This window comes from Schistocerca serialis, chromosome 1 (assembly GCF_023864345.2).
Source record: "Schistocerca serialis cubense isolate TAMUIC-IGC-003099 chromosome 1, iqSchSeri2.2, whole genome shotgun sequence".
NCBI classification, from domain to species: domain Eukaryota; kingdom Metazoa; phylum Arthropoda; class Insecta; order Orthoptera; family Acrididae; genus Schistocerca; species Schistocerca serialis.
In genome coordinates this window covers 688,451,618-688,464,137 of record NC_064638.1, presented here as the reverse complement: position 1 = coordinate 688,464,137, position 12,520 = coordinate 688,451,618, and the positions used below count along the sequence as shown (strand labels likewise).

The 12,520-nt window shown below is 42.5% G+C and overlaps 1 protein-coding gene across 1 annotated transcript in view; it reads right to left on the bottom strand.

Moving 5' to 3' along the window:
* LOC126480525 (putative epidermal cell surface receptor) overlaps positions 1-12,520 on the bottom strand; it is a 417,170-nt gene that overhangs the window by 117,161 nt on the left and 287,489 nt on the right. The window contains 1 exon segment of the mRNA XM_050103873.1: positions 1,621-1,849. Within this exon segment, the coding sequence (XP_049959830.1) occupies positions 1,621-1,849 (229 nt within the window).

Sequence of the window (12,520 nt, the reverse complement as noted above, 5' to 3'; positions counted from 1 at the left end):
TTGAAGGAAATTAGAAATATAAATGTTTTCCATAGTCAACATAAGATAATCACAAAGCTGTTGTTGTAGTTTTGTACTGAACAGTTATGTATTTAAGTGAATTGTTAGGCTATACTGTAGAATGTTGAAATACTTGAAAATGACTATGAACAATACTTGTAATATAAGAAGGGCTGCAAGTACAGTATGAACTGCAGCAGAGCCAATCAAAAAAAATTTACAAGCACAGTCCAATGTGTAGCTTTCAGATTATTCTAAAATTTCTTTCTCACGATGTAGCCTACCACTAAATTGTTAACTCAATCATTTTCTTTATCCTGTGCCTCTCTGGACCCAGGCTTGAAGTGGATTTTCCTTCTGCTCAGCACATTATATATACGGTTTTCTTTTGTTTCTATTTTTCTGACTAACTGTACATATGTGCCACAAAAACAGTGCTACAGATTTTACACTGTACACGGGAAACAGTGAGCTGTGAATATTTTCAGCTGCAATGATGAATTGCAACAAATGTTCAAAATTTCCTTCAACTATATCCTTTGGATTATCAAGAACATATCATACATTCCATAAATGACATGCTGGTTGTGAATAGTTCATAGGCAATTCATGAAGTATCTCATCATTGTCACACACATATGAAAGCATTAAGGACTTTAAATGTCACTATTGATAGAAATCCATTAGATTTAGGAGATACACGTTGAGAGCACACAATAAATTGAACATATTTGTAACCAAGTGTACTGAGTGGTGCTAGTAGGCACGGTTGTCATAACATTTTAATGGCACCATCTCTTTGGCCAACGTTTCATCTGACGGCAAATTTAACCATACCATTACAATACTCATTCAGCCTGGAATAAAATTAGCACAAAGGATGATTCTGTTTTTTTTTTTTGGTAAAAGTCTTTTCATATTACTGATCAATCAGCCATTTCTGGATGTATGTTTAGACAACACTTCTTACTTGCCTTTGTGCAAGCAACTCATTCTAAAAGGTTGCACACTTTTTTCAGGCGCAGCTTGTGATGTATGTAGAGATAACTGTCATTTTTTGGGTTTCCCAATGAATAATCACCATAGATTACTTGGAAAAAGGCAGATCCATAATGGGATGCTATTGCTAAATTGTTTGAAACTTATGTTGGCAGTGAAAAGACCGAAGGCTGGGGGGGGGGGGGGGGGGGGGGAGTGCTCTTTCACCAGGATAATGCCATCCCATACATCAGCGATGACAATGGAAAGTCCATGAATTGAGCTTTGTATTTGTTCCTCACCTGCCCTATTCACAAGACTTAGCTCCAAACTGACTTCTTCCTGTTTCCTACCTTGAAACTGTGGCCTGCTGAGAAGAAATTTTCATCAAATGAGGAAGTAATATTTACAATTAACGAGTATTTTGCAAATTCTTTCAAATCTATTTTTCTTGTGGGATGAAAAAGCTGGAGGATTGTTAGACCAAGTGTACGTCCTTCAAAGGAGCATATGCTGAGAAATGAGATGAGTTGTTTCTGAAACAACAAATTTTTCTTGCTTTTTTATCGAGCTATCACAGCACCCTGCTCAGACTGCTGCAGCGCTCCTCTTGGTGTGGCCCATACTGAAGGACTGACTGACCTGAATCCTGGCAGACAAGTACAGCGCAGCAGTCGTCCACAGGCTTCTCATCGCACAGGGGGTCGGCTGCAAGACGTGCACGGCCCCTGCGGAACATGGGCCCTGCACAGCGTGGCCGGCATGAGGGCGTGCTGGAGCCTGGTGCACATTCACACGTCTCTTCACAGCCGCGGCTGAAGTTGCCTCCACCTGGCGGGCACTCTCCCACTGCGGTTGCTGTTGCCGTCACCTGCTGGCCATATCCGAGACTACTGCATTACACAGAAAACTGAGCAGCAAAGGCAAAGATACTGCTTCACACCTGGACAAAGTAGAGCAACAACCAGTAACTCAGAATTGTTGAATCCTATCTGGAAAAGGCAACTTTTCATTGAAGTTCTTAATCATTCCCAAGCGTGCAACGTATGTACTAATAAAATAAATACTAGGTGATGAGAAATGTTTAAATGGTTATTTTGTTAGGATATACTTTAGTCACCATTCTATCTAAATACACTTTCTTAGTCTCAATGACGAGAGTCTTAACTTTCTACATTCGTAATCGACTGTACATGTCATCTAGAGAGAACCATAAACAAGACTACTACTGAAAAAGAAGGCAGTAAAACCAAATGTGTTCTTTGAGATGAGACTGGTGGGCAAACTAAAGTGCAAATATTTATCACAATGATGCAAGGTGCTGCAATAATGTTTAGGGACTGGAAATTAACATTACATGACTGTTTTGAAATTGAGGGGGTTTCGCGAGCAGATGACATGCGGGAGTGCGAAGGAATTGTCGGTAGCAGTGGGTATAAGGAAAAGGGAAGGAATTACCAGCCTGCAAATAGCATTCCTGCTAAGGTCGTGTGCTACCATTGTAACCAACAGGGACACTTCGCACGTGAGCGCAAGGACAAGGGGAGAGAAATGTCAAATATCTGACGCTAGCTGGCACGCAGGCAAGGTCGCCGCGGTCCCATGCCTAGGGCCTGCAATAGAGTCCGGGCGGTGTCGAACGCTAGATTACCGTTTGCTTGCGTAAGTTTGAACAATGAGCCGGTGTGTGCTCTGATTGATTCTGGCAGTAATATATCTCTTCTCAACTATCGGTGCTCTCATAATGCCATTTTCTGATGCTGCTGATATTACCCTATACTCATCTGACCAAAAATCCTTGTCTTCTTTCCATTTCACCTCACTGACCCCTACTGTATCTAGATGGAGCCTTTGCATTTCCCTTTTCAGATTTTCTAGCTTCCCTACCACGTTCAAGCTTCTGACATTCCATGCCCCAACTCGTAGAGCATTATCCTTTGGTTGATTATTCAATCTTTTTCTCGTGGTCACCTCCAAGCAGTCCCATCCCAAAGATCCAAATGGGGGACTATTCTGGAATCTCTCATCAATGGAGAGATCATCATGATACTTTCTTTTTTACAGGCCACATGTCCTGTGAATACATGTCATGTGTTATTAATGCAGCAGTTTACAATGCCTTCTGGATTCTCATGCCATTGATTAATGCTGATTCCTCTGACTTTAGGGGTAGTTTGCCATCCCAAGGACAAGACAGTGTCCTGAATCTCTGTCCCCTCCTCCGCCCTCTTTGACAAGGCCTTGGCAGAATGAGGCTGACTTCTTACTCCAGAAGTCTTTGACTGATTACTAATCAAAATTTAAGTGGTGGGGGATTTCAAATCTGGGACCATTGATGTTATGATTAGTAATCAAAGGTGGTACCCCTAAATTGCTGGTTCATCAGATACCACTCTCATGTAATAGCTGCTACAGTTACTTCATTATTGCTGTTGGAAATGTAAATGCCGTGTGGCTAGGGCCTCCTGTCGGGTAGACCGTTTGCCAGGTGCAAGTCTTTCGAGTTGACACCACTTCATTGACTTGCATGTCGATGGGGATGAAATGATAATAAGGACAACACAACACCCAGTCTCTGAGAGGAGAAAATTTCTGACCCAGCTGGCAACAGAACTCGGGCCATTAGGTATGACATTCCATCGCACTGATCACTCATCTACCTGGCAGAATCGTCCTAGGAAACCAGCCACATATTTATCAGTGTACTTGCAATTAAATATTACAATTGTAGCTCCAATCAGGTGACATTCAACAATGAGCGAAGTACCAGAAATACCTCCTCCTGATGGCTGTGGCTTTGGAAGCATCAATTTCAAGCCTTGAAATATCAGTGTCTATAACCTCCTTATGACTGCACATAATTTTTCCACGTAAAATCTCTCATAACCTTACGACTGTCGATATTTTGAAATTCACAGTGTTCCACATCAAATCCATACCTCCTTCAAGGTCGGACACATTTGTTTTCTTTTCACATGTCGTAATATAAATCATAGTAACTTCAGCATAACATTTCTGATTGTCATATATAGTAGGTGTATAGTGCCCGAAAAAAAAATTTGGTATGTCCACACACCAGCTGGATGTCATTTTGCACTGCCCGGTAGCAAAAAACCTCCCGCCATGACCTATTTGTCAAGGAATCAGGGCCACGTTTAGATGGGAGCAAACAGGAGTATGTGACCCGGACGGCAATTTCAGGCGGCGCCAATTCATATTCTTGGGGGGGGGGGGGGACTTGTTTCACAAAGCACCCTGCATTTATCGCACGTCAGTCTAACGATTATTCATACTACTTTGAAATGCGCCCCTGTTGGTGTTTGAACATTTTTAACACATTTCAAGTTGATTTCCAAACCAATCGTATGATTAGGGGGGGATTATGGGGATGGGGACTATATAAGTTGAGGTGAATAAACACAAACGGCTGAATGCCGATCGCATGTTTGTTTGTGTGGTTGATTCAGAGTGCGAATATAAGCATTGTTAAAATTATTGGCGAAATTCATACATTTACAATACCAGAGTGGAAATAAACAGCAAGCAGGGATAACAGGCAAGAAAGATCATCTAATATCTACTCGCCGTATCCAAATAAATCAAATTTTCACAAGAAATTTTTGCCAGATCTCTACACTACAAAGGGCCCAGTTAGCAGCCGCATTAAGTTCTATTCTCTGAATAGCGTGCAAAACGCAAAGTACAAACACGTAACAGCGCCTAACCGGAGAATAAATGTGGGATAACTAAACCGCTGATTCTGGCAGCGTTAATGAAGCTAACCAGAGTATAAGTTTTGACAATGTCAAGAATAGTTACAAAATCAGCGACGACAAGATCAACTGTTAGAACAAGGAAGGGACATCACACAACTTGTATGGAAGAACATGGCGATTCCAAATTTATACAAATATATCGTACTACTACTACTACTACTACTTTTTGATGTCACGCTTGAGAAACTGGAGCATATGAATGAAATGTGAAACTAGTTCCTAACATAAAACTGTTTGCTTGTAGTAGGCCTAACAGGCATTTGATTTTGGAACTTTGTGAATTATATTCTGTAGTGTTAATTATGTAAATGAGGTAGATAAAAATGACCATTTGTGCCAAAACAGTCTTGCTTATTTGGCGTGTGTTACAACAGCTGCAATATTAGAAAGGCTTATTTCGTTTCATCTAACATACAGTGACAAAATAATCAAATCGAGGAACCACACCAGTCTTGAGTACTATTCGTATTAATAGCTTTTTCGGAATTAGATTATTTTGATTTTTCATGTGGCAAAATGTTCGACGAATTTTGATGAGGTGACAGATTTTTTCACAGGAAGTAAAGCATGCCTTGTAAAGCTGTTGCAAGAATAAAGCAAAAAATATGCTTACAATCTACACACGTTTGAATTCCACAGAGCGAAATACATAGATGTGGGACAGAAGAATGCTGTGTGAAAAGGTGTGCACTGCACTTTGGCGTTTTTTTAAATTTATTTATTTTATTATTATTATTTTTTTAAATGGCTCTGAGCACTATGGAACTTAACATCTGAGGTCATCAGTCCCCTAGAACTTAGAACTACTTAAACCTAACTAACCTAAGGACATCACACAAATCCATGCCAGAGGCGGGATTCGAACCTGCGACCGTAGAAGTCGCGCGGTTGCGGACTGAAGCGCCTAGAACCGCTCGGCTACCGTGGCTGGCACCTTGACACACTTGTGACCATCTAACATAGCGCACATTTCCTCGAACATAAGGGTTTTATGTATAAAATTCTTCAGAAAGATGTGCGCTACAAAATGAAAATAGTTTTGAAAAACTGATTTTTTTATTTATTTATTTTTTACACTTTTGACGTATCTCAAACGCTTGGGGGTGGGGGTGCGGGATGGGGGGCACTATCAAGTTTTTACCCCGGTTCGGAAATATCATAGATCTGGGGCCGCAAGGAATGAAGGCTGTAATCACAATTAAAAACTCCTAGCACCTTTTTTTTTATTTCCTCGATTTCGTCACTTCCACAAAACTTTTCGTGTTTGTAATACTTGTAAATCCAGCCAACACACAGTGACGTCTTATTATGTTTGAACTGCGAAGTCGGGGTTTGTGTTAGTGCATTCCATATTCACAAGCATAACTATTGTAGACCTACCACCCAGATCATACAGATTTCTCCGACTAAGAAATCAGTTCGTGTACAATATGCTATAGCACATCCTTAGGAATTAATTTTCAGGGCCAAACAAATGGGCAGAGAAACGTTCGCATATGGTAAAACTGTTTTGTATCAATTCTCAGCACACTAAGTTCCTATTGCTAAGCACTGTAGCTGTTTAGCGCTTCGGAGGAGGAGGATCATCGCGAAACAGATCTGTTGCAGCAGGCAAAATTGAGTTTGTTATGAAAAAAAAAAGAGCTTGTTGGACCATCATACAAAGATTTTTGTTTGGTACATGTATGAGAAACAGTGTCTTAATGATACATACCTGGTTTGATCCTATAACACGTGTGTGGGAGCAGGATTTTCAAAAGTAATACAGCAGCCTCCTATAGGCTTGAATGCTTTATTCAAAGCATTGAGACTTCTGTTTGTCCCTCAAGCGCACCAGCTTAATGTGACTGAATAACTACTATAAATCCATCGTCATTCTATTATTCAACTTCCAGTGTGTGCAGAGTGTCCATGAATAGGCTAATGCCGTAATCCTAATAGTGAATTTGAGAAGTGGTACTGAGTGTATCGTGCAAAGTATGGTCACGAATGCTGAGGTTCATGCTTTAGTTACCACTATTTCAAAGCTATTGAAGGTGAGTAGTGGCCGGACAACTTTGCTTTATTCAAGAACACAGCTACACCCACACATTAGAAAAAATGTTCTATAAGAGCTTAATTCCTCAGTGTATTACAATTAGCCTTGATTACTAGGGATTCACTGGGAAAAGAGAGTGCTACTGCTTACAACATGTCTGAGCGGATGAAATAAATAAATGTGCATAATGAGCTTTCAGATATTTATATGAAACGGTTTAAGAGTCGTCACCACGTGAACGCTCTTTAGTACTACCTGTTCCCTACACTACTTGTGCCATTATTATGTGATGTATCGCACAGTTTCTATTTGCTACCTGACGTATTTAAAAAGGATGAATTCAGTTCAAAGTATGAGTCCTGCTTTAAGCACTATGACTTGAACGTGCGATGCCAAATTGATTGACCACCATCAATTAAGATGTATTGTGTTAGATGTATAGCTGAAAAGATCAATAACAATAAATCATAATATCTGTTCCATACTCAAGTAAGATGCTACTACTCCTTTTAATGAGGTATTGCTTTAAACCATGGTTTTTATGATGATGAGCGTAGACAGTTGATATTTAAAGGTGTTGAGGACATAGAAGATACTGGTACAATCGAGACATTCTCAGCAAGCATTGCTTTACAGAAGTCTTTCAAGCACCTCAGCCCTAGCGCCTTGAAGTGGTTCCTTCCTGACACATACCTCTACTTGGAGGAATTCCGACCAACCTGTCCAAACCTGTTGACCGAGGTATACCTGAATACAGTGCTCCTGTTGGGTAATGCTGAGCAGGTGTTCCAGGATACTGAGTTCCTATTGGCTGACACTGAATCACTCAAGATATATAAAGCCTACAGCATTCACTCCCAGCCTCAATTCACCAAAAGACGCGCTAGGAAGCCGCCACTGAACGGCGAGCGGTGTCTGGCCTACAACGATGCTGAAAAGGCCTCGGGGACTCCTTCAAGAAGCAGTTTCAACCGGCAGAACCCCAGGAAGATGAAAATGAAGAGGTAGTCCGTCGTCAACTGGCTGTCTTCATCAATGCTGAGGAGGACCCAGAGGACGAACTCCCACTTTTCACCCCCGAAGACGTGGCAAAAGTAATTAGGTCCCTCCCAACAAAAAATGCTCCAGGAGACGACAGAGTCACCAACCAACTAGTCATAAAACTCGGCTATCAAACACCTCATGAACGTCTTCAACGAGATTACTCATACCCGCGAGATCCCATCTTACTGGAAGTACGCGGAAGTGGTCACGATACACAAACCAGGGAAAGATCCTTTATTGCTGCAGCACTACAGGCCGATTAGCCTCTTGACAACTCTCAGCGAGATCTACGAGTGCCTCCTGCTAATACTCATACGAGATCACATCACCAGCGAGCGACTTCTGCCGGATTTCCAATTCGGAATCCAACAGAAGCACTCCGCTCCACAACAGATCATGAGACTGGTGGAAGCAGCCACAGAGGGCTTCAACCACAGAGGCTACTGCGGTATAGTGCTGCTTGATGTAGCCAAAGCCTTCGACTCAGTATGGCATAAAGGGCTACTATACAGGTTATACATATGGGGGGTTCCCAGGAGCTTAGTTATGGTAATCCAAAGCTATCTCACGAACATAACTTTCTCTGTCAAGGTAGAAACAGCCACCTCCACCAAAAGGCGTATTTGTGCTGGAGTGCCACAGTGATCGGTCCTGGGGCCGTTTTGTACTGTCTGTACACTACGGACACCACCACAGCCCCCCACCCCCACCCCTCTGGTGCACACCGCACAATATGCTGACGACACAGCCTTTCACACCCGTAATGCGAATAAGGACCTGATCATTCGTAGGCAACAAAGGGTTTTAGATGACACAGAAACCTGGGCCCGTCGCTGGCGCATCACCATCTACCCAGAAAAGACTCAGGCTATGCTGATCACACGGAGACTTGGGAGACACAGAACCCCAAAACGCCCCCCACTCGCGCGAGTTAGTTGTTAGTTTGATGCATCTAACATGAAGCGTTCAGCGACGTCAGTCAACAGAAGCGGGAGTGCCAGTGGCGCTAAATGGCAGAGACTGTTAGAGGAGAATGGAGAATTGCATGGTTACTGTAACTTTTTTCTTATTCCACTGAATTGTGGATGAAATTAATTCTGAGGTGCAACAGTGTCAGCAACAGCAAAAGCAGTGGTAGCAGCAGCAATATCATCGTACGTAGTATATATATATTTTTCATCATATACATAATAGGTTGTGACCAACGTGTGTGGGGTAGATGATTTCGAGGGACCAAAATATTTAAATGCGGTTTTTTTCCACTAAGAATTTCGTAGTTTTTAGTATATATCATGTATATGTAGTTTCTTTCTAAAAAATTTCAACATGTAATATGTTGTTGATGATGTTTTAGATGATTTCGAGGATCCAAATCAATAAAACAATACTTCATTTCTTACATAATATGCTGCTGTTTGACTAAAAATTTTGTCTTATATATGATATGGTGCATATTCTCTGTTGTAGATGATTTCCTCGTAGAAGAAGATGAACAGGGAGGGGTTGGTGGCGAGGATAAGCAAGAGCCATCGCAGTTCTCACCTAAGTGCATATTCTTCCCATTTTGTTTGGTATATATTTTTTTATTAAATCAACATGTTTCAGCTGAACAGGCGGCTCGTCCCCAAATTCAGGCGAGGACAAAATGTCACAATCGGTGGAGGAAATGGAGAGAGACTGTAAGCATGAGAGGGTGCTGGAAGACCTGAGGGAGATACCAAGAAGCCAGAGGCAAATAGGTAATTTATTTACATTTTCGCTCATTCCACATACAAATATTAATAATAATGATGATAGTCTGTATTCTTTCTTGCCTTGCAGCAGCTGACGATGTCTGGAACATTATACTTAATTTTTTTTTCATTATTCTCTCCCTCCCTCCCTTCCTCTCTCTCTCTCTCTCTCTCTCTCTCTCTCTCTCTCTCTCTCTCTCTCTCCCCCCCCCCTCTCTCTCTCTCTCTCTCTCTCTCTCTCTCCCCCCCCCCCCTCCGCCCCTCCCTCGCTCGCTCGCTCGCTCCCTCCCCTACAGCAGCTGCACCAGGGGGGCAATTCCCACAATGCGGTGCTGTGCGGGTACCATGTGGTGAAGCCGAATTGAGGGAGCGTCTGATGAGGCATACCGCGCCAGTAAGGGCATCTCTAGTCGCTGCACAAGAAGCCACCATTGCTGCTGCCCAAGGCGCCACTCCTGGTGCCACCCAGCACCGCTATAACGTCCGCAGGTGACACTCCCTTAGGCAAGTGGGTCAGGGCTGCAACACCAGCTGGGCTACTCGCACTTGTCTGATATGGCAGCGCCTCCTCCTCATCTCTTCTCTCCTGAACCGACAACCTCTCAAGATACGGCACATATCCCTCTGCTCCACTCAACTAGCAGCTTCATACTCGTCTAGTTCTAGACATAGCTGTAGTATTAATTCTGTGACTAGTGGCAGTTTCTTCTCCTGTCCTTTTAGTGAAATACGTCAGATCAGTTACACCACACTGCAGTCAGAATGCTCGGTGACTGCGGATGCCTTTGACAAGCCAATCTCGTTCATGAGAATCGAGAATCCGGCAGGAGGTTACTGTGACCCTGTTGGATTTAGAAGAGCTTGCCTTCCTTTCATGGAAACGGAGCTCCTCAAGGTGGTTAATGATTCATGGTATCCCACCAATAAATGTGGTGCAGTGCTCTGCACTGAACTGTCGAACCCCCACCCCAAACATGCCTCTGGCATTGAAGAGACGGGTCTTCATTATCTTTGGAGGGATAATGGCATGAGAACGTGAAGCACATCAGTCACCAAGTGGTTTCATGAAACCACCTTGAGTGCTATAATGGACCATGTTTACAAGTTGGAAGTGAAAGCATCGGCTAAAGTACTTGGCTGAATACTATGCCTGACATCCACACACATGTCTATGATCCAGTAAATGGAAGGTTCAGCTATATCAAGCTTACTAAGGATATAGCAGACAAGAAGGCATGTATTAATGTCAAAAATTAAAAAAAGGCTTGTTTTGCATGGTCAATCCTGGCTTGCGAGAGGAATTATAACTACAGAGATCATCCTGACCGTCCTGTACATACCATGTTCCTAAAGACACAACACCCAGCAGACGTAACTTTGATGGCATTTCATTCCCCATCAAGATCCAAGACATACCTAAATATGAGGCTCAGGATACCGGAATACCAGTTCATGTTTATGGCTTGGAGAAATGCAAGTCAGGTGAGCAAAACTAACAAATTGTCATTGGCACCCTCCATTTCTCAAAATTCGCTGGTGAGCGTTAGATGCATGTAAACATGCTCTTATTCTCAGACGAGAAAAATAAGGAGCAAGGCAATTACCATTATGTCTGGATCAAAGACCTGCACTGACTCCTTTCCTCCCAACTGTCAACAGATTGTTGTGTAAAGTATATTTGCTCAAGTTGTCTGAATTATTTTTGCTCCGACAAGTTATTAGCAGTGCATCTAGTAGACTGTGCTTCCAAGGACCCAGTACATGTCATACCTACTGAGAAAAACAAATTCATGAAGTTTAAAAATGCTCATCATCAGGGGCAACACCCGTCTGTGGTGTAGATCGACTTCGAATGCCTCCTTGTTCCTCTGACCCGCCGTGCAGGTGACACTACAGTCTCACACACTACCTTCACAGAGAAACACATACCATATGCAGCAGCATACCAAATTGTATCATCCTATGGTACAAGTCTCAAACGCTACAAATCCCATGTCGGGGATAACAATGTGGTCTGGCTGCTTACTGAGCTCGAAAAACTTTCATGTGAGGTTGACAAACTTTACACTGACAACTTTCCCATGAGCAAATCGAAGGTTAATGGAGATTTGTATAATAACGTGGTTGACTATTATATATGTGGGCTGCTGTTAGATAGAAAAGCGGATACTACTCATAGGGACCACTGTCATCTGAAGGGGAAGTTCTGGTGCAGCCTACAATACGTACTATTAGAAGTACCGGTTACCAAGCCACATACCCGTTTTCTTCCATAATTTAAGGGGGAATGACGCTCACTTTCTTGTTGAGCAATAGGCTGATTTTGGCATGGAGAAAGATCAGATCAGTGTCCTCCTTGAGAACATTGAGAAATACATTTCACTCTCCAAATGACTGACGCTGGGAATTATGCTCCGGTTCCTTGACATGCTAAGTTTTTAAGCAGGCACCACTCCAGAAACTCGTTGATACTCTACCTCAGGATGATACGCATATCACTCGAGCTGCATTCTTCCAAGAGGAAAAATTGCAACTAGTGACTAGGAAGGGGAGTTTTCCCATATGAGTGTCTGGACAGTATAGCGAAATTCAACTGAACCAGGCTACCAATATAGCTGCATTCTCCAGCAAGGGATGCAGAGTATGTTCATGCCATGAATGTCTGGCGGGAATTCAGCATCTTCACTTTAGGAGAGTATTGATGGCTTTACATGGACACAGACAAGTGCTTGCTTGCAGATGTTTTGGAGAAATCCAGAGTCTATGCGTCAATGTGTCCGTAGAAATGCCAAGGCAAATAACCCACAGATGGGCAACAGGTTCAGTCCCTTGATTCAAGTTTGAAAATGGGTGAAATTTGGGTGAAAATGACCTATACGGAAAAGCCATGTAACAGTCACTGCTGATTTGTGAGTTTCGATGGGTGCCCGAAAACGAATTGAAGGAAAAAT